The 21,701-nt window shown below is 53.4% G+C and overlaps 1 protein-coding gene across 3 annotated transcripts; it reads right to left on the bottom strand.

Moving 5' to 3' along the window:
* Positions 1 to 344: 344 nt before the first annotated feature.
* Positions 345 to 9,737, bottom strand: Hap1 (huntingtin associated protein 1). Of its 3 annotated transcripts, XR_008222321.1 has the most exons (14): positions 9,513 to 9,737; positions 8,673 to 9,238; positions 7,636 to 7,712; positions 7,198 to 7,314; positions 6,913 to 7,085; positions 6,597 to 6,696; positions 6,453 to 6,519; positions 5,014 to 5,144; positions 4,601 to 4,663; positions 4,212 to 4,340; positions 4,004 to 4,095; positions 2,305 to 2,693; positions 1,707 to 1,917; positions 345 to 1,053 (listed from the first exon to the last, which is right to left on the bottom strand). XR_008222321.1 is itself a non-coding variant. In XM_052757271.1 (13 exons), exons 2-13 carry the CDS (start codon positions 9,061 to 9,063, stop codon positions 1,760 to 1,762), a joined length of 1,887 nt encoding a protein of 628 aa, XP_052613231.1. In that variant the 5' UTR covers positions 9,064 to 9,238; positions 9,513 to 9,737; the 3' UTR covers positions 345 to 1,759. The 3 variants fall into 3 exon arrangements, 2 of the variants coding, with proteins under 2 accessions (XP_052613231.1, XP_052613232.1); XM_052757271.1 differs by having other exon boundaries at positions 345 to 1,917; XM_052757272.1 differs by having other exon boundaries at positions 345 to 1,917; positions 4,212 to 4,337; positions 9,513 to 9,731.
* Positions 9,738 to 21,701: the final 11,964 nt, after the last annotated feature.

Below are 21,701 nucleotides of genomic sequence, written 5' to 3'. Positions count from 1 at the left end.
AAGACCTGGGTTCAAACTCAGCACTATAACCAGCTGTTAGACTCCCGGATCACTGGAACTGTCTGGGCCTCAGTTTCACCATCTGATAAATGTATACAACATCACCTGACACTGCACAGCAGTGGGTCACGTGAGTTACACTTAGTAAGAGTCCTTGGCATGTTGTTCAGTATCGACCCATCTTCTCTCCACAGTTCTGTTCCCCAAAAGTGCACACACACACATGTGTGCACGTGCACATGAGCGCACGCATGCACGCACGTACACACACACACACACACACACACACACACACACACACACACACACACATGATTCCTAAGAAATGCCACTGAGACAGGTCGGGTAGCTCACAAGTTCTTTATTTCCACGTTGGCACACACATCAATACAAAGGCTGACAAGCTACAAGACTTTGAGGCACTGCAGGAGCAGGGCAGGGACCGAGGCCACAGCTATGGATGAGCCAAGATGTGGGGAAGGGCAGACTCTAGGGGAACTCACAGGCCACAGGAGACTGAGACACCACTGGGCGGAGGGACCCCTCCACCACCCCCACTCAGATACACGTCACGGTACACACGGCAATAGAAACAGAAGAAGGATGAGGGAGAGCAGAAAGAGCTGGGTTCGAAAAGCCAACCAGGGCTGGGGAGGTCCCTTTACGTGAGCAGTTTAAGGGGTAGAGGGGGTCCTCCCAATAACTGCTTACCCTAAGGACCTGCCCCCCCCCCCCCGCCCTGCCCACTCACACCCATCTCAGAGCTGGGTCTGGTACCCAGCCAATCTGCCCACAGGTTGCTTCCGCCACTGGGGCCCCAGGAGCCACAGCTTTGGTACCAGTTTTGGAACGAAGGGCTAGGGTTCTTTCAGCCTGTCCTAGAAGAGGGTGGAGGCCTGGGCCCAGGCCTGTCAGGACAGAGAAAGGCCTGCTGACAGACGTGAGGTCAGTTCAGAGGAAGGGAAGAGAAAGTCTGTGGCTTAGCCAGGCAGTACAAGGAGGGGTCGCAAGCTATCTGTGGGGCCTCTGCAGGCTGCTGGGGAACAGCAACGCCTGGAAGAGAAGAGGGGGATGTGAACCAGGAGCCTGACCCACCTCAGACCCGGTCGGGTGTGTCAGGAGACGACAAAAAAAACCACCAGGGACGGTACTCAGGTCTCCCACTGTCAGCCACAGAAATGCTGACTCCATTTACAACCTGCACAGTCTTACTGTGCTGCAGCCAGTGATACTCTACCCACTGGTGCCAGAGAGAGAGAGAGAGAGAGAGAGAGATATCGTCAGAGTGAGAGCCGGCCAGACATGAAAGAAGGCTGCCAACAAGTGACAAACTTCAGGTAGAGCGCAGGAGCTGTGCACAGCAGTGAGACCAGACCATGGTCTCACTACTCGGGAGACAGATGCAGGCTCAGCTCTGCTCCTGGCTGTGGGACCTTGGACAAGTCAGCTCAGCTCTCCGAACTTCAGGTTCTTTTTCTAATAAAGGGTGCACGATCACATATACCTATCCACAGGGGTGTGTAGACAAAAGGAACTATCACAAGGAAAAGACCCAGGGCCAAATCATCTGAACTCACGGACAGTTCCTCACGGGCAGAGCCTAAAAAGCCTGCCCTCAGAGCATGGAACTCCCTAAATCCAGGGTTTCTCGATAGGCAAAGGAGACCCTGACCCACCCTACCACCCTACAGGAGTCCCTCACTCACCCGGGGGACTGGTCCGACTGTGGCCCTTGCTGGCAGAGGCCTTCGTCCCAGGCCTAGGTGGCCCCAGAAGGCCCCTCTTCCTCCCTGGGACTGGGAGAGTGAGTGGCCCTCTCCTTCTCCAGCCTCTGAGAGTCCTGGGTCTGCACCCCGGGCTGCTGCTGCTCCACGATCCCGCCCCCCAGATTTGTTTGCTGCAGGGCCGGCAGGGAGTCTTGGGGGGGTAGAGGAATTAGGGATGAAGGACAGGGGAAGAAGGATGGGCAGAGATAGGAAGTTGAGGTACAAAGGGGGCATAGAGTCCCAGCCCTGGTCCCCAGTTCAGCCCCCCCCCCCCCCAGGAAGAAGGTAGATGGACAGCTGGACTTGTAAGCAAATTCCACATAAGTGAGCACTGAGGTAACAGCTGTAGCCAAGGGGGGCTGGAGGTGGCTGCGTGAATACTATGCCAAGTCCATGCAAATCAGCACGCTGAGTGGGACCGAGTTGAGGTAAGTGAGCATTAGGGGGTGGGGGGGCTCACCTACCCTCACCTCTCACAAGGTTGATGGGCGGAAGCTTGTCCCACCGGCAGGAGGGTGCCCTCTACGGGAGCACTCACCTTTCGGGGCCCCCTTCTGCTTCTTCTGCTGTCGCTTAGCGTGGGCATCCTGCCAGCTGGACAGCTGCTGAAGGACGTACTTCATGTCCAGGTGTGAAGGGCCCAGGCCACTGGCCTCCAGGGCGGAGGCCACCACATTCATTCTCGTGGCCTCATCCAGCTCTGGTTCCACCTCCTCCCAGGCCTCTGTCTCCTCAGACGCCTGCTCTGCCTCTTCGGCAAGCCCTTCCTCAGCCGTCCCCACCTCCTCGATGGCCCCCAGCTCCTCCTCAGGCACCAGCTCCTCCGGAGCCTCGAAATCTTCAGGCGGCTTGAGATCTTGCGGCGGTGGGGGCGGTGGCATCACCCCCTTCTCCTGCTCTCGCTCATCCTTGCAACGGATGTCACATCTAGGCAGGGGAGGGAGACAGCGGGGTCTTTCCACACCTGTCACCCACGCTGGGCTTCCGGGCACTTGTTCCACTCCCCAGGGCTCTCCCACCAGGGAAATGAGGAGGACATCGCAACCCCATCCCCAGCCCTTAGCTCTCTGAGTTCTCTTGCCCTGCCCCAGCCTACCGACCCTCATGGTCCTCCCCAGTTCTGTCCCAGCCAGGAGTGAGGGGAAAGAGAATCATATTCGAGGTGCCCAATACCCAACCCATGGCCCTCAGCAGGAAAGAGGGTCATCAGTACCAAACAGGTTCCATTTGCTTGTCCACTCCCCACCCTCCTGTCTAGAAAAGAGCAATTGGGCTATTTCATCCCAGAGCCAGTTGTCATGGAAACGAATCCATCGAGGGCAGGCTCACATGGGTCAGGTGACTTGCCCAAGGATGCAAAGGATCCAAACTGGGACTGAGTCCCAGGTGTTCCCATCGGCTGAGCCATTCAGCTCTCAGCCCGTGGTCAGGTGAAGGAAAAGAAAAGCCGTGGTCTCTACCTAGAGCAGCCTTAATTCAAACAGCCACCTAGGAGCCGTGAGCTGAACGGAAAGGGGACAGCCCATTCCCCAAAACAACTTTCAGACAAGCAGCCCCCAAGAACACGCCTTCCCGGGGTTTTCCAGTCACAGAACCAGCAACAAGCTGTTGTCGGGCTGCTGAAATGTGAAGACAAATGATGGGGGGCCCTTAGCCAAGATTACCCCAGGTTTGATGTCTCCCCCACAGACACCCCGTAAGTTGTTAACAGAGAACAGGACCTTCAGTGTACTGAGAAAGCTGACACTACCAAGTCCCTGGGACACAAACACAGTGAAAAGTCACAGAAGCCAGGCATGGGGGCGCACGCCTTTCATCTCAGCACTGGGGAGGCAGAGGCAGGTGTATCTCGAAGTTCGAGACCAGCCTGGTCTACAGAGTGAGTTCCAGGACAGCCAGAGCTACACAGAGAAACCCAGTCCCAAAAAGACAAAAGGAAAACAAAGAAGCCTCAGGTAGAAATGACCAATCCAACAGAGGCAGAAATGACCAATCCAACAGAGGTAGAAATGACCAATCCAACGGAGGTAGAAATGACCAATCCAACAGAGTCCGCAGAGGAAGGGGCTAGGCAGTGTGAGGAGGAGTGTGAGCCGGATAGGGAGGCAGGAGGAATGGTGGGGAACGCAATGGAGGTCAGAGATGAGGGTCAACCATGCCCTACTCAGAAGGGAGTTGCCACCGAGTAAACCAAACTGAGCATAGCTGAACCAAGCCTGAGGAGCCCGGTCACGCACCTCTCCATGAAATACGCAGGGTCAGTGATGATCTTCCGTAGAGATGTTCGGAGCTCCTCAGCCAGTGTCTCTGGGAAACTCGGAAGAGCATCCTACAACAGAGGGGAGCCATACCACCCCCACGCTCACAGGGAAAAAAAATCTGAGGGCAGAAACCAGCCAGCCGAGTTGAACACAGGGTACACCCAGGTCAAAGGGGCATCCTCACCAGAGGCACACTGTATCCGTAGTGGGTGACAGAACCCGAGGAGCGCTGGCGCTGGCTCTTCCCATCCTCCTGGCGCTCACGAAGCCTGCTCCCATAATCCTGCGCGTGGGAGCCCCCTCGCAGGCTCTGCTAGGATCCAGGGGTACCCAGTCAGGCACTCCGCCTGCGCCCCGCCTTTGGCAGAGGCAAGCCCCGCCCCCCTCTAGATCCAAACAAAGCGATCCTGGACAAGACCCAATCCGTCCTCAAATGAGCTGCCACCCTCTGGGCCATAAGTCAGTCAGGGTGGGGGCCAGATCTGCCCGCAAGTTGCTTATCTTCTGTGGAGAGCCAAGCAGTCCCCCGGGGCCTGCATCCCACATCTGGGCCAGGGATACATGGAGCCTCACCTCTGGGTGGACTCCCTTCTCAGAAGCCAGCTGCTGCTGCAATTTCTCCGTCTGGGCTCCATACTGGAAGGAACAAGGATGTGTGGGACACACACACACACACACACACACCCTCAAGGCCTCCCACTCCTGTCCCCGATGCCCCAAGAGTCTTCCCACATCAGGGAGACTTGGACAGTCCTTTTAGGAGGAAGTCACATGGAACGGAAGTCCTAACGTGGGCGTCATTCAGTCCGATACCTGAGGGCCGGGTTAGGGACATGACTGGGCCGGATGAATGGCTCTCTAGTTATCTCTGCTAACTCTGATGCCCTTTGTGCCTGGCAGAGCCCAGAGCTGTGGAAGGCAGAGCAGGGGCAGGCGGCTGGGGTCCCATGGAGCCCTGATAAACGGGCCTCCACAGGGCGGCTTACAGACTGACAACGCTGCTGTAGCTTGCTGATCTCGGCCTGCAGCTGGGTGATCTCCTTCTGCTGCCGCTCGTAGCCCTCCAGCCTGAGCACCAGCACCTCCGAGAGCTCTGCCATCTGCTGGCTGGCTTCAGCTACGGGACAAGCGCCGGTCAGCCCTGGCTCGGGGGCCTCTGGCCCGCCCCTCAGGGCTCCCATGGGGCTTTGACATTCTTTGCTCAGGGCTTCTTCTTCAGAAACGGCTTACTAACACAGAGCAGGGACCGCGTGTGTGTGTGTGTGTGTGTGTGTGTGTGTGTGTGTGTGTGTGTGTGTGTGGTTGGTAAGACCTGAGCCGAGCCCACACTGAGCTCCAGTACGGTGGAGACCTCAGGCAGCTGGGAAAAGGAACTTACAATCCCGGATAGTATGGGCTATGATGGAGTCAGTGTCAAGGGGGACAGCAGTAGAGAAAAGGGCATCACAGGAGAAGCATCAAACAGTGCTGCAGGGCCTGGGAAGGGTTCCGGAAGGAGCCACTGGCTAAGTAAGCCCCACCACAGAAAGAGGAAGATGGAGAGTGTGGGCCACTGGGAGGGGCTGGGGCAGCGAGCCGAGGACAAAGGTGGGGGAAGGGGTCGGGATGATCCTCTGATCAATGGGAAGCTGGAACCGGATTTGGTTTCAGAAAACTCCTCTGGGCTGTAGGGAAAAGGCCCTGAATGGGCAGAGAGATCCCATTATGCATTATGAGGTGTCACGGGCTAGAGACATTGAGACTTGAGAGCTGTGGAAATCAGGGGGAAGGAAGGCCAGGGATGACGTGCGGAGACAGCAGAAGCTAAATGCTACCCTTCTGAGTCTGCATCTCGGCAAGTAGACTTGAGGTCCTCAGGGGCAGACAAAGCCCAGGTTGGTGCTAGGCACAGCCCAGACCCAATATGTGACTGTGAACTCCCCCGGTCCTAAATGCCCAGACTCTGGCAGCTCCTGGCTCCCTCCGCACTGTCCCATCCACCTTCCCAGCTTGTACTGTCCCAAATAATAGACTTTAGGGACCTCTGTGGTTTCTGCAGAGCTCTATACTTTACACAAGGCACTTTTTCAGCTAGCTAGCTCGCTCCCTCCCTCCCTAATCCCTTGCTCTCTCCAAAGTCTCATATAGGTGGTCTTCAACACCTGACCCTCCTATCTCTGGTGAGTGCTGGGATTACAGGTGTGCACTGCCATGCTCAGCAATCAATGGTGCTTCACCTGATCCTCATAAAGCCCGAGATGATCAGCAGGCCATGGTTATTAATCCTCGTCCTAAAGATGGACATTCAGAGAAGCCGAGAAATTTGTCTGTGCGGAAGTCCCGGAGCCAGGACCTCAGCTCAGACCCTCCAGCCTCCAAACCCTGAATTCTTTCCATCATCCCTCGGGACAGTGCCCTTCCCCAAATCACACACAGTGTCACGTACAAAACTGCTCCACACACTCCAGAATGAGCATCTGCTCCTCGTCTTCCAGGTTGTCAAGGTGGGAGGCCTGGAGGAAGGGAAAGAGGAAGGGGCCAGGCTGTCACCATCCCCTGCCAAAGGGCGTGCCCTCCTCCCCGTCCTCACCTCCTCTCGCAGGTGTTCATTCTCCTCCTCCAGCAGCTTCAGCTTCTGCTGCAGGGCTTCCAGCTGTGGGCAGTGGTGCTGTGACTCCGCCTTAGGGGGCCTGGCAACAGGTCGATGAGAGTCAGTGTGTGTGTGTGGAGCGGGGAGCTGGGGGGGGCGGGATGGCGGATCCCAGTCCCCAAGGCTTCCCCACACTGGCTAAGGGTGGCAAGTTCCAGCAGCTCTCCTGACAGGCTCACTGCCCATGTCCCTGTTTACAAACGAGCAACTGAGGCTCAGAGAGGGGAGGGTCCAGGCACAAAGGCAGAACACGTACGGCTTGGGGGCACCATAAGGATGATCATGCCGCCTGTCTTGATCCCGCTTTCCTTCATGTTCCTCCTCTTCCCCCTCTTCTTCCTCCTCTTCCTCCTCCTCCTCCTCCTCAGAGTCCGAGTAGAGCTGAAGGAGGTCGTCTCGCAGGTTTACCTGCTTCCGGAGATGTAAGATCTAGGGGAAGAGAGAGAAGCCACTGAGAGGCGAGTAAGGAGGCACAGAATGATGCTAGTTTGGGGGAGGGAACGCGCTGACCCCTCCCCTTCTCCCCTGAGCACCCAGATACCTCCTCCCTGGCTGAGCCCAGCATCGTTTCCAGTTTGTTATTCTCCTCCATCAAAGCACTATTCTGTTTCACCAGGGACTGGCCAATGCGAGCGGCTGTGGTCAGGTCCCGTTCTTTCTGCAAAAGAAGAGCCACCTACTATTCATACTTTCCCAAAGTCTGGGACCTCCCAAACAGGAGGAAGAAACAAGGGCAAGGCCACAAGAAGAAAGCTTCCTCAACACCCAACTGTCTAGAGACTATTAACCAACTCTGGGGTCTGACTCAGTTTCCCATCATGGGGAAATCAGCCCAGACTGGCCCCCTGAAAGCTACTTGCCTTTCAGGAGAGGGGCTTGCAAGGTGGCCCCCAGGCAAGCAGAAAAACAGACAAAATCCCTAAGTCCTGCAGGGCAGAGTCAATCTAGGGCTGGCCTGGATGAGGAAGGCAGTACCCACCTCTTCCAACAAATAGAGCATCACTTTCACATCATCTTCGGTGATCTTCTTAGTGGGAGGTGGGTTAGGGCACAGTGCTGCAGAAGGAAAGGCCTGAATGTGTCAGGGAAAGAAGCCGAGGCTGCCCATAGCCCACTGTGTCCCTCACACCAAAGGTCAAGGAGCCAGGAGACTGAGATCCATCCGGCCCTAGCACCTTCTCCATAGCTCGGATCTCAGCATTCCTGCTTCCTCAGGAGGGGCCTGGGTGCTGTAAGAGCAAAGCCATCCTCCAGGTTCAGGAACTGGACTCCTAGGACCCCTGGGTCCTTGGTTCCTAGAGATAGGAAGTCAAGGGAAATACAGCAGGAGACTGACTCATCATGCCTGACCCAATCGGTCAAGCTCCAGCTCACTGGAGCTTCCTCGGTCAATAAAAACAGATGCAGTCACCCATCTTACACCTGTTGCGTGTGACAAGAGAGCCAAAGAGACTTCTTCAGCACCCAGAAGGGGGCACCTGAGCTTAAAACTGCCCCCCCCCCCGCCCAGAAGAGGAGGGACAGAAGGCCAGGGCCCCACCCACTCCTCCCGCCTCAGCCCTGCTCCGGGAAAGCTCAACCCAGACCCCTGCAGCCAAGCAGTGGTCAAAAGCTCCCCCTCCATCCACCCACGCAGGCTGGTCCCGCGGGCTAGCGCAGGCTCAGAGCGTGCCCAGCAGCTCCCTCCGGCAGCCCCCGCCCCTCTGCTGGCACTGCGGTAGACGGGGAGGGGGCACTGAGAGTGCGCAGATCTGCCGCAGCAACAGGCGCGAAGAGGGGGCGGGGAGCGCGCAAGCCCTGGACCTGACGCACCCACAAAAAATTGTGGAACCCGAGAGGGAGGAAGAGATGGGGAAAGGGAGACTTAACAGGCACCGCGGACAGTGGTCTCAAGGGGGTGGTGGAAAGGTGGGACTGAGCGCCACAGGGGGGCGGGGCGCCTGAGTCGGTGGGTCCCCTCCTCCCCGGGGATGCCCTAGTAGCAGCCAGTGAGGGAATCCCATAGACTCAGTTTACCTTCCTGCAGCTCTCGAATAAACGCCGCGCGCGCAGGGCCGGACACGCCGGGCCTCCGGCCGATGTACGCGGCTGGCGTCTTCCAGATTCCCTCGGCCTTTCCTTTGCCCAGGCTAGTGGCCCGGGGACCGTAAGGCCCCTGGAATACGTAGCGGGTCCACGGCGCGTCCGAATTGCCGATTATCATGGACCGGCAAAAGCTTCCTGTCTTGGTGCGGGATCCTGGAGCTCGCTGTCCGGACCCGGTTCCCTGCGCCGGAGCAGGTTTGGGCTCCGCCGAGGGCTCCGGGGCCGGATTGGCGGCAGGCTGGGTCGCGGGGGTCCCTGCTGCTGGGTCCCCCGACCCCGTCCCGTCCCCGGCACTGCTCTGCACCTGTTCCTTCGGACGCATCTTGACTCCGCAGTGGGCTGCCGCAGCCGAGCCTTTATAACCTGTGCCCGGAGCGGGCTCCACTGGGCTGTACCACGCGTGGCGCTGGGGGTGGACGAAGATCCGTTCCTGGTGCCGAGGACTCAGGATCGTGAGAGAGAGCGGCAAGTGGTGATGGAACAGGAAATTTAAAAAACTGAAAAGAGGAAAGAAAGAGATGAGTGAGTGCCTAGTTGGTTCTGCGGGATCGGGTTCACGGTGAAGGGCTTCTGCCCCCCTTCCATCCTCTGAGAATGGTTCTGTCCAAAGCCGCCGCTTCCCTGGACTTGGGCCGAGGGACCCCGAGCTTCTGTCTAGAAGCAGGCCCCCCCGCCCCCCCCCCCCCCGCGCGCCACCACCACCCCGCGCGCCCGCCCGCCCCAGGCTTCCAGCTGCCTTCTCTGTTGTCGTACCCAACATTGAATACAGACCGGGGTGACCTGCGAGTCGGGGCAGTACGCCTGTGTCTTCCCAGGTGGATGAAGCGAGAAATGCAAACTCCGGTATGGCTTTCAACGTGTTGCGTGTCACCCACAGGTCCTCGCGCTCCTCTCCCGCTCACACTCCCGCACTTGCCCCTGGACGTCTTCCATCTTAGTGCGTTTGCTCGTTCTTTATTTCCAACCCTAATTCGCAAGGCCTACCGTCCTTGTTCTTGAGCATCTTTGGAGGAGATCCCGCTCAAATGTTCCCCTGTGACCACTCTTCCAGACCCACACCACACACACGCTCGCTCACACACACACACACACACACACACACACACACACACACACACACACACACACACACACACACACACTCCCCAAAGCATCCGTTATCCCGAGGTCTGAAAGGACCGATGTCGGTCTTCAAGACCTGTGCTCTCCAGCCCACGATGGTATGCTCCCCAGAAAATTGGAGACTTTGGAAGGTTGCTCTAAATCCTGAATAAACTAGGGTAGGGGTGGGAGCTAAGGAGGGCAGGAGCCATTTCTATGCTTTTAGACTGGGAGACGGGCTGAAGGAGATGGGCGGCTCATTGATTCCAGTCTCGTTCTTGCTGCCCTCCATTCTCCTCCACAGTCCTCCAGTTGCCAAGCCTACTGACTTTACCTTTTTAAAAATATTTATGCCTCCCGAGCGCTGGGATTAAAGGTGTGTGCCACCATGCCCGGATTATTTTAAATTTTTGTATGTGGTATATGAATGTGTCCGTGTCTGGGGGCAGAAGCCAGTGGTCAACATCAGGGATTTTGTTTTTGTTTTATTAAATTTTCTATTCATTTTACATACCAACATCAGTTTTGCCTATCACTTTCCACCTCATTCTTTGAGACAAGGTCTCTCATTGAACCCCGAGTTCAGTACTTTGACTAGACTGTCTGACTAGTGAGCCCCGGTCATCTACTTAACTCCACCCCACCCTCGACTCTGGGGTTTATAGATAGGTGTCACCATACCAGGCCTTCAGTGGGTGCTGGGGATCCAAATACAGGCCCTTATGTTTACCCAGCAAACAGTTTCCCCATTGAGCCATTTACCGGGTTCCCTATATATTGTCTTGTTCTGTGTGTATGGGTGTTTTGTCTGCTTGTATGTCTGTGAACCAGTTGCATGCCTGTTGTCCACAGAGGCCAGCAGAGGGCATCAGGTCCCCTAGAACTGGAATCACTCATGACTGTGAGCTGGGAAAAGAACCCAGGTCCTCTGTACTCTCAACCACTGAGCCACCTCTCCAGCCCCCTTATTTTCTCTTGGTTTTGACAGAGGGTCTCACTATGTAGTCCAGGTTAGTTTAAAATTCACTATGTTGCCCCACCTGGCCGTAATTCTCCTGCCTCAGCCTTTCTTAAACTGGGATTTCAAGCATACCCAGTTTGAATTTGCATTTTAAATACATCTCAGACATAGCAAGTTCCAGGTCAGCCAAAGCTACAGATCGAGACCTTATCTATCTATCTATCTATCTATCTATCTATCTATCTATCTATCTATCTATCATCTATCTATCTCTATCTATCTAGATATCCGGCTCCCTACACCCCGACACACATCCCACCCACCTGCCTTACCCACTCCTGGGTCCAGGAACATTCTTTACCTCTAGTCCAGCCATTCATAATGCACTTACCTAAGCTAAGGAACTCTGGCCTCACAGCTGCCTTGCCTGAGCCCTAGACAGGGCTGGTACTCAAGGTTTTTGCCTAGCATACAGGCTCCTAGTGCCTTTGGGGTCAAGTTTCCACATAGTCTAGAACAAGCAAGTACTGTGGGATGGTCTGTATGTCAAATGTGTTGCTGATTGGTCAATAAATAAATCACTGATTGGCCCGTGGCCAGGCAGGAAGTATAGGCGGGACAAGGAGGAGAATAGAGCTGGGAAGTGGAAGGCTGAGTCAGAGAGACACTGCCAGCCGCCATCAGGACAAGGAAGATGTAAAGTACCGGTAAGCCACAAGCCACGTGGCAAGGTATAGATTAATAGAAATGGATTAATTTAAGCTGTAAGAACAGTTAGCAAGAAGCCTGCCACGGCCATACAGTTTGTAACCAATACAAGTCTCTGTGTTTACTTGATCGGGTTTGAGCGGCTTGGGACTGGCGGGTGAGAGAGATTTGTCCTGACTGTGGGCCAGGCAGGAAAACTCTAGCAACAAGCAAGACAACCCAGAAAGAGTCAAAGTGCCTCTCCATCAGTACCCCGTCAAGAGGCATTGGCATTCGAATATGTCTTTCTGCCACATGATACTGGACATCCGCAGCCTCAGCCCTCGGGAGCGGAAACAGATGAATCGTGAGTTCAAGGTCAACCTGGACCCCGTGACAAGTTTGAAGCCAACCTGGACTACTCAGCAAGTTTGAGGCCAGCTTGGGCTACATGAGAACATGTCTTAATGCCCACCCCACCCCCCACCCCAGGACAATGTTTCCTTCTACTTCTGTTCATTCATTCATTCATTCAACAAACATACTGAGTACCTATTCTAATTTGTGTATTTGTGCGTGTGGGGTGTGTGTGTGTGTGTGTGTGTGTGTGTGTGTGTGTGTGTGTGTGTGTGTGTATGTGTGTGTACATGTTTGTACAGATGCCAGAAGCTAGAGGAACACTCCCTTGCTACCCAGCAAGCCGCAGAGTCTCCTCTCCCTGAGCCCCATCCCACAGCTCTAGGGTTACAAGCTCTTGCAACTTTTTCCATGGACATTGGAGATCCAAACTCAGGTCCTCAAGCTTGTACAGCAAACACTGTTACCCACTGAGCCTCTCCCCAGCTCTGAGTGCCTATTCTGTATGCCAGGTACCGCGCTAGATTAGGGATAGTGTGAGGCACAAGAGACACTCCAGCTCTGCTCTCCTGGAATTCAGAGTCTAGAGGAGAGACAGATAAACAAGAAAACATGTCAGCTAGTCATGGATTTCACAGAGTTCTCAGAATGTTACGAAGAGGTATGATTAGGAGAAACAGAAGGCACCCACTCTCGGAGGGTGGAGGAAATCATCCATTGAACAGTCCTTTTGCACCACAGACCCCACCCGGGCTGTCAGTGTGCAGGGCTCACTCAGACTCCTTCTTCTCCCTCAAGCAGCCTCCCTCCCTGGCGACCAGTGCTGCTTCCTCCCAACTGGTGACTGGACCCTGTTCCCACCCCACCTCCTAGCCCCACATCCTTCCCATACCCATCACCTCCATAGGGACTCCTCCTCTGCCCGTTTATCAAAGGGACCATTCTCTCTAATCAGGTTAGTTTTGAGATACTGCTTCACACTCAACGCCTGCAACAGCAGGGAGACATAATAAAGAAGCGGCGCCCTGCTGAACTTGGACCCCTCCCAACCCTACCTGCTGTTTCTTCCCCTCCTCTCCCACTTGCCTATCTGTTCATCGTCAGTCATTTTAAAGATTTATTTTTGTTTCGTGTGTATGAGTGTTGTACTTGCAGGTACGTGCACCACATGCATGCCTGGTGCCCATGGAGGCCAGAAGAGAGAGTTGGATCCTCTGGAACTGGAGTTACAGATGGTTGTGATCCACCACGTGGGTGCTGGGAACTGAACCCAGGTCCTCTGCAAGAACAAGTGCTCTTAACCAATAAGCCATCTCTCTAGCCCCCTATCTACCCTATCTACCTTTTCTGAGATGGCCTCTCTCTCTCTCTCTTTTTTTTTAAGAATTTATTTATTATGTATACAGTGTTCTGCCTGCATGTATGCCTGCAGGCCAGAAGAAGTCACCAGATCTCATTATAAACGGTTGTGAGCCACCATGTGGTTGCTGGGAATCAAACTCGGGGCCTCTGGAAGAACAATCACTGCTCTTAACCTTTGAGCCATCTCTCTAGCCCCTGAGACAGGATTTTGTTATATAACACAAGCTGGCATTGAACTCTCTATATGTGCAGGCTAGCCTCAAACTTGAAATTCTCCAGGCGGATCTCTGTGTGTTCGAGACCAGCCTGGGCTACAGAGTGAGTTCCAGGAAAGGCGCAAAGCTATACAGAGAAACCCTGCCTCAAACTTGAAATTCTCCTGCCTCATCTTTCTCGTGCTGGGGTTACAGGTCTTGGTCACTGTTCTATTGCTGTGAAGAGACACCGTGACCAAGGCAACTCTTTCAAAAGAAAGTATTTAACTGGGAGCTTGCAGAGATTTAGTCCGTTATCATCATGGCAGGAAGCAGATAGATATGGCATTGGAGCCGGAGCTGAGAGCTTTGAGAGCTTTACACTCTAATACACAGAGAGAGAGGTGAGGGGCTGGGGTTCTGGTATGGGCTTTTGTGTCCCAGTGACACACCTCCTTCAACAAGGCCACACCTCCAGTCTTTCCCAAATAGTTCACCAACGATTTGTGACCAAGCACTCGAACATTTGAGCCCACTGGGCTCAAATTCTCATTGAAACTACCCCAAGGCATGTGCCGCTACCCGGGGCTGACCCCAAGACGGTTCTACAAAGCCGTCGAGAGTGGACCGGCCAGGGTCACTACCGAGAAGATGGAAATGTAAGGTTGTCCTTTTATTATGGTTAGAGCCCCCGGCCAGCTTGGATTGTGTGGGTTTTGTGTCGTTTTAAATCTCCTGCCTCTGAATTATCTTTCAATCATTATTCATCCCTCAACAAACATTTATTGAGTACTATGACAGGCATTTGGGACCCACCAGGGAACGAAGAGGCCAGATCTCTGCTGCCTTAGGGATCGTGTGTCAGGAGGTGTTACAAACGATAAACCAGGAACGGAAGCCCAGGGGCTCAGCTCAGTGGCAGACACCTGTAAGCAGTCCTAGCACTCCAGAGGCAGAGGCAGGAACATCCAAAGTTCAGCAACAGCCTGGCCTGCGAGTGACACCTGTCTCTGAGAAAACTAAAAGAAAGAGATAGGGAGGGGGAAAAAAGCCAGAGTGGACCAGAGTGCTGCGGAGGACACAGTGGAGGAAGGGATGGGGAGTTGTGTGACTCTTCCTGGGGAGGTGTGAACAAATGCCTCTTCACCCCAGATATGGCTCCAAAGACAAAGAAGTGATTCCCCCAAGTTCAACTTACTGAACCAGTGAGTTTACTAGGGACCATAAGGAGTTATTTGCAGGGCTGGAGAGATGGCTCAGGGGTTAGGAACACTGGCTCTTCTTCAAGAGGACCTGGGTTCAATTCCCAGCACCCACATGGCAACTCACAACTGTCTCTAACTCCAGTTCCAAGAGATCTGACACCTTCACACCAGTGTACATAAGGTAAAGTTAAATAAGTTATTTTTTTAAAAAAAAGTTATTTGCAAAAGTAGTAATGTGCAGCGTAGTGGCACATACCTTATTCCCAGCACTCAGGAGGCAGAGGCACGACCTCTGGAAGAGCAAAACAGTGCTCTTAAACTGCTGATCCGTCTCACCAATGCCCCTCAAACTTTTGATCCTCCTGCCTCAACTTTGCAAGGAGTTGGGGTCACAGACGTGGACCACCATTCCCCACTGTATACATGTTTTCATTGTCAGCCAAAAGCTTGAAGGTGACACAATCCCAGTGTTTGTTGTGGACAGTGAGGAAGAAGAGGAGGTGGCTCTTTTTGTCAAAAAAAAAAAAAAAAAAAAAAAGGCTAGCCCTCTTGAGGCCACAGCTCCAGGACTCTGTCAAGTGCCCAAGTGCCTCCTTCCCAGGCACGTCTCTCTATGCCTGGACACTTGCAGCTTACACCGAACACAGAACAGGGCACACAGTAGGAGTTCATTAAATTCCTGTGAACTAGACATCCCCTTGCTGGTGTAGAGGTGGCCTTGAGGCCCCTGGGAAGTCCGAGTAGGGAGGGAAATGGAACAGAAAGGTGAAATTGGAGAACCCTCTAGGTCAGAGCATTGGAATCAGGCAATTCTGACTGTGGCCTCCAGAGGGCAGTGTCAGCCCACACTCGACTCATTCACCCGGCTGAGGAGGGATAAGTCATCATAATGAACACTGTCAAGAGGCCCAGAGGGGACTCTGACCCTGCTCACTGTCTGCCACAGAAACGTGTTGAGAAGCTGAGACCTTGTTCCATTTCTCCCAATGTGTCCTCTCCGATCCCTGATGGGCTGAAGAGGGAGTGGGGAGGTATAAACCCTCCCTTACACCATGAACTTGGGGACACAGTTCCCCTAATTCCCAGCCTTGGGTAGCCCACACCTAGCTCAGTCCCCTCTCCCTGCCTTCTACTTGGCCTGTCCCTGAAGAAAGTCCTCAGTAGGGTTGCCAAGGGTCAATGCCATAGCTGCCCGGATCAAGGCCCCAGGATTCCTTCCTGAATGTCCAAGGACTGGGGTTGGAGAAGACTTCCTCCTGGTTATCACCTGCTCACTTTCCTGGATTCTGTCACCCAGGCAGAGCCGGGCAACAGCCACTGTAGTCCCTATTCCAACCCAGCACCAGCACAAAACCTCCTCAGACGCTCCGTACCGGATGGGATTCCCAAGGACCAGGCCTTTCCCATCCTCTCAGTGCCTCTCACTTTCCTTTACCCCTCCTCTCAGAATCCAGCCAAACTCTTGGGGCTCAGAGGCCCTCGGTTCCCCAGCAGGAGCTCAGGCTGTGCTTGCCGGAGCACCAACACGAGCAGCTGTCTGTATCTCGCGCCCCCTGCCGGCTACATTCGGGAAGGCCGAGATACCCGGTCCAGGAGAGCAAGCTCTAGGGAGCCGAGGGGTGTGGGGTGCTGGGCTGCAGGACTAGGGTCTTAGGCCGAATGATTTCTGGCTCCCAGACACCTCACTGGCTTGTGCACTGGGACCTCCGCCGCCGAGCCGGATGGGGGAAGAGGGGGTGGGGTGTGTATGCTCTCCCTACTCCCGATCTGAGCCGATTCTAGGAAGCTCTCGATCTCCACCCAACTCCTTGTTCATTGATGCTCACTATCCGTGGGGCAAGATAATCCAGTTTCCTCATTTCACCATCGAGGATGGCAGCGTCTGTTTTGTTCACTTTTATACGCTTTGGACTATAATTAGGTGTCCAATAAATATTTATTGAATGAATACAAGGCTAGACAATGGGTGTGGGTGCGTGGGGAGGTGCATGTAGTGCCCGAGGGCCTCAGAACTCAGTTACAGAAAGTTGTGAGCTGCTCTGTAGGTGCTGGGAATCGAACCTGGGTCTTCTGGAAAGCCACCCATTGCTTTTTGGGGTGGGGTTGTCAAACCACTTTATTCTGAAGCTTGAGGAAGGGGTGAAGAGGTCCAAGGCATCTGATGTTCTCCACAGGGCAGATCTTCATAGCCCTCCCCATTCCCTAAAAGCAGCCAGTGTTCTGAGCTTCTGAGCCAGCTCCCCAGGCCCTTCCTTTCTATTTTGAGGTAACTAAGCTGTCCAGGCAGGTCTCGAACTCACAATACTCCTGCCTCTGTTCCCTAAGTAGCTGAGATTACAGGAATGTTGGTAGGTAGTTCTGCCTTCAGGGAGGGGGTCCCAGGATAGGCATCTACCTCTTAGTTCTGAGGATGTGTGACAGGCTGCCTTGGGCTTCTCCTTCCTGGTTTGAGCTGGCATTGTAGACTACCCAGTCCACATTCGGACCCACTGGACCAGAGCATCAGTGGAGGCCTGGACCCAGTCCCATTTGGGGAGGACTGAGGAAGCTGCTTGGGAGAGAGTCTGGCTCTGGGATTCAAAGGCCAGCTCTGGGGCTCTCACTAGCTGTCAATCTCAAGAGCATTTCCTAACCTCTCTGAATACCATCACCCTGCCTTCCACATGCTGGGCAGAACCGTGGCCACTGGCTGATATGTGGTAGAGCCCTTAGCATTCATCAGGACTCCACAAATAACTATTGTCAGCACTGTGAGCAAACCAAGTTCCGGGCAAGCTCCCTGGACTTCAGTAGCCTCAAAAGGAGAAAGTATTTCCAACCTTGCTCGTGGGACAGCATGGTGCAAACCTAAAGACCCAGTTGAAGAAAGGAGAGGTGAGGTGATGCCTTTAATCCCAGCACAAAGGGAGACAGAAGCAGGCGGATCTCTGTGAGTTCAAGGCCAGCCTGCTGAGTTCCAGGACAGCCAGGGCTATGTAGAGAAACCCTGTAGATGAAAGACAGGAGGAAGGTGGATGGAAGAAAGGAGAAAGGAAAAGAAAAGGGATGGAGATGGAGGGGGAATAAGAAGAAGGAAGGAAAAAAAATTAAAAAAAAAAAAGAAGAGGGAAGGTATGCATGACGGCACGTTTATGATCACAGCATTTAAGAGATAGTAGGAAGTTTGAGGCTAGCCTCGGCTACATAGTAACTTCTGGGCTAACCTAGGCTATATTAGACCCTACCTCAAAACACAAGAGAGAGGGCAAGCAGGAGGAAAAGAGAAGACTCAAGGCTGCTCCAGACGATCACAGAGCACAGGCTGAAAAGAGCCTGAGGTAGGGATGAGGCCTTCTTACTGGTTCTCCAAGCGTGGTTCCAGGGCAGAGTCACCCTCAGGGGGTCACTGTGCCTTCCAGTAACCACGCAGGCAGGAGCTGCCACTACCAAGGTCTCCGGGATCACAATGCACCACGAGCTTTGGCTGTTACACCATTGGCATCTGGTGGCTGCTGCTGTCCCAGCGGGACACAGCACACCACTGCCCCTTCCGACTCTCCCCACCAGGTCAGGGCTCTGAGTCTTTGCCACTTGGACCACAGTATGTCAGTGTTCTCCCTAGAGCCCTGCTTGGATATGGACGGCATCATTCCTCTCCTGGCTTGGAATGACCCCAGGTCCCAAAGCATAATACTGCTAACAACAAAAAGGACAGTGGGTATCAAGATTCTCAGAGCCTTGAAGAGAGCCTGGCAAAGAGCAGGCCTCCAGGGGACCCTTGAAAGGATGAGGGAATGAGGGGCGAGCGTTCCAGTCCAGGGACTCTGTCAAGGATCTTGCTGTACTCTTTGTGTGGGTGGCCATCTTCCAGTTGGACCCAAATAGAACCAAAGGGAGAGGAAGGAACTTGTCCTTTCTAGCCTCATTGTTAGAGCAGGGACATTTGAGCTCATCGCCTCCTGACCCCAGATGGCACTTCCTAGCCAGGCTCTCCCAGTTAGTTTCCGGTCCTTCTAGAACCTGGACAGAAAGACACCAATTGAGTTCGCGGTCTCTGGCTTGCAGATAGATGGCACATCCTGGGGCCTCTCAGCCTCCATCATCAATTTCTCTTATTACATGGGCTAACGCTCCGTGGTAAATCTTATGTATTAATATATATGTATGACTTGAACGTGCATCTGTGTGTATCTCTCTCTCCACCTCCCGCCCCTCTTCCTGAGAGACCAGAGTCTCTCACATAACCCAGGCTGGCCTTGAACTTGTCGTATAGCCAAGAATGACCCCAAACTCCTGGTCCTCTTGCCTCCAACTTTTGTTCCAGTGCTGGGATTACAGGTGTATAAACCAGTCTGTACATATCTCTTACCAGATGTTTCTCTGCAACTCCTGATCCTCCTGCCTCAGCTTCCTGAGTGTTGTGATTACAGAGGTCTGACACCACAGCTGGATATATGAGGTTTTTGTGAACTTGAGATTCATCTACGTTTCTCAAATGGTCCCCGTGTCTTGTGTATGGCATAACTTCGTATTCCATATGTATAGATGTTTCTAGGGTACCTAACTCCTAACTAAAGGATTTAGGGTTCCAGATAATTATTTCCTAGATTTTTTATTGTCTTTTAAGTGAAGCTATATACCTTTATAAAAAAAAAAACCTTCGTGTGATGTGCGTGCTCACACATGCATGTGTACATTCCATGACACATGTATGGAGGTCAGAGGACAGCTTGCAGGAGTCAGTTGTTTGTTTTTTTTTTTTTTTTTTTTTTAACCAAGTGGGTCCAGGGATCAAACATCAAACTCAGATTGTTGACTTGGCAGCAAGAGCTTCTACCCACTGAATCACTTCGCCAGCCTGAGTCACACACTTTCTGGGATGAGGTCTTTAGGTGTGATTTAGATTTTTTTGTTTGTTTTTGTTTTTGTTTTTTCGAGACAGGGTTTCTCTGTGTAGCTTTGCGCCTTTCCTGGAACTCACTTTGGAGACCAGGCTGGCCTCGAACTCATAGAGATCCGCCTGCCTCTGCCTCCCGAGTGCTGGGATTAAAGGCGTGTGCCACCACGCCCGGCCCTAGATTTTTTTTTTTTTTTCAGTGTAAGACTCCTTTAACTTAAAAAAAAAAAAATGTAACTTATTTTTATCACGTGTCTGTCTATGACATGAGCACATGTGGGGTTGCTTGCAAACTCCTGAACAGTGTGTCGGATCTCATGGCGATGGAGTCACGTGACAGCCACGTTCCAGTTTGCGCGTGGCAGGTGCTCTTCACCACTGAGCCATCCCTCCAGCGCCATGGCATTTGCTTTTAATAATTTCACTTGGGAAAGTGCTCGCTATAGTGGCCCAAGTTCACGCTGTAAAAAGCAGGGCACAGTGGTACACGCCTACTGTTCCCGTGCCAGGAAGTCGAGACGGGAGAACCCCTGGGACTTACAGGCCAGCCAGTCTAGCCAAATTGATAGCTCCAGGTTCAGCCAGACACTACTCTCAAAACATAAGAACAGACTGAGTATGCCGGGGAGACGGCTCAGCAGGTAAAGGCACCTGTCACCAAGCCCGGCGGCCACCTGAGTCCCATCCCATCACACACATAAAATAATGATCAATGTAAAATTTTTAAAAAAAAGAAGAAGAAAGCTAGGTGTGGCTGGTGCACACCTTTAATCCCAGTACTCAGGAGGCAGAGGTAGGTGGGTCTCTGTGAGTTCGAGGTCAGCCTGGTCTACAGAACGAGATCCAGGATAGCCAGAGCTACAATAGTGAGACCCTGTCTTGAAAAACAAAAACAAACAAAAAAGGACAGACCACCTCATTGTAGAAATCCGTCTGGTTGTCACCGTTTCTGAGAGCACCGGGCTTGTCATTTAGCTGACTGTCCCCCCTTGTGGAGCGGCACCTGCCATTTTGATAGCTGTGTCTCTGCTCTTGTGGCTTACTTGGTATAAAAATGTTGGCTGTGGTGGGTGACAGGCTGACCTTTCCTCCACACTCACAGCCAAGGATTCCTGTTCCTTGGCCACAGCTGTTCCAACATATCTGCCATATGACTCAAGCCTAAGTGTCGCCTTCTGGCTTAGGGACACCCACTCAGCCGGTTCTACTGCCGCTCCCCCCCAGCCAAGCCACCGGCAAAGGAAGCGGCCCTTTTTGTGGTGAACCGTGGTGGTGATCTACCCAATGTTTTCCACATCCCTTGTCACTGCCATAGCCTTGACATTCACCGGGGGCTGCCAGGTAGAGCTGGGATAGTCCCCACTTCCCCAGTTCCTTGGCAGAAAGGCTGGTCACGTGGTGTAGTCCCAATAAACATCAGTTAAGCCCCTGGAGTAAATGTGTCTTCTGAATCAAGGAAGTAAAACCTGTGGGAATCAAGCCTGGCCTCCCCCATCCCATCTGTCTGTTCTTAAGTGTACAATTGTCTTGTCTGCACACATACTCATATACCATGTGCATGCCTGCTGCTCACCGAGGCCAGTTCCCTTGAACTGCAGTTACAGTTGTGAGCTTCCATGGGAGTGCTGAGAACAGAATTCAGGTCTGATGAAGAGCAGCCAGTACTCTGAGCCATCTCTTCATCCCCCTTGACCCTCCTTCTTGCTGGAATCCTTATGTCTTCTTTCATCCTGGACCCTTGGCAGATGGGCCAGGCATGGTTCCTCCTGAGTGTGGGGACTCCCGAGCCCGGCACAAGCCAAACTCAAATTCTACACCAAGCTACAACAAAGTTCTATTTTATAGATAAGGACATCAAAGGTTCCAAGAATTGGCATCTCTAGATCATTCTGCTCTGTGCTGGGCAGCTAGAGAGAACATGAGCATCCTCTCTGGTTTCTACCTGGGCTCAGCCAACAGGGAGCACCAGTCACTGGGTGTGAGATTCCCCAGCTCGCCTGTCTGGGAGCATCAGCCACAGATGCAGGATCCTACTGCATCCACCAGGCCTAGCTAACATCATCTTGCCCCACCTCAGGCTCAGGTCCTGTCCTCTCCCTTGCTGTTTCCCACACCAGAGGGACAATCTGAGCAAAGCCCAGGAGACATGAAAGTATGAAGGGGGTGCTGGCCACCACTCGTTACCAAGGATTGAGAGTAGCAAGGAATCATGGGGAG

The sequence above is a fragment of the Peromyscus californicus genome, unplaced genomic scaffold (assembly GCF_007827085.1).
Source record: "Peromyscus californicus insignis strain IS unplaced genomic scaffold, ASM782708v3 Scaffold_3__1_contigs__length_106647218, whole genome shotgun sequence".
Lineage (NCBI taxonomy): Eukaryota > Metazoa > Chordata > Mammalia > Rodentia > Cricetidae > Peromyscus > Peromyscus californicus.
The sequence above is the reverse complement of the archived record's forward strand: the minus strand, read 5'-3'. Positions and strand labels throughout refer to the sequence as shown.

Excerpts from the sequence above, each read along its gene's own strand:
- Hap1 (XM_052757271.1), bottom strand. The coding sequence starts at position 9,063 with ATGCGTCCGAAGGAACAGGTGCAGAGCAGTGCCGGGGACGGGACGGGG. Across the intron at positions 6,520-6,596 it reads ATGAACACCTGCGAGAGGAG|GCCTCCCACCTTGACAACCT; the intron begins GTGAGGACGGGG and ends CCCTTCCTCCAG. Across the intron at positions 4,341-4,600 it reads AGAAGGGAGTCCACCCAGAG|CAGAGCCTGCGAGGGGGCTC; the intron begins GTGAGGCTCCAT and ends CCTGGATCCTAG.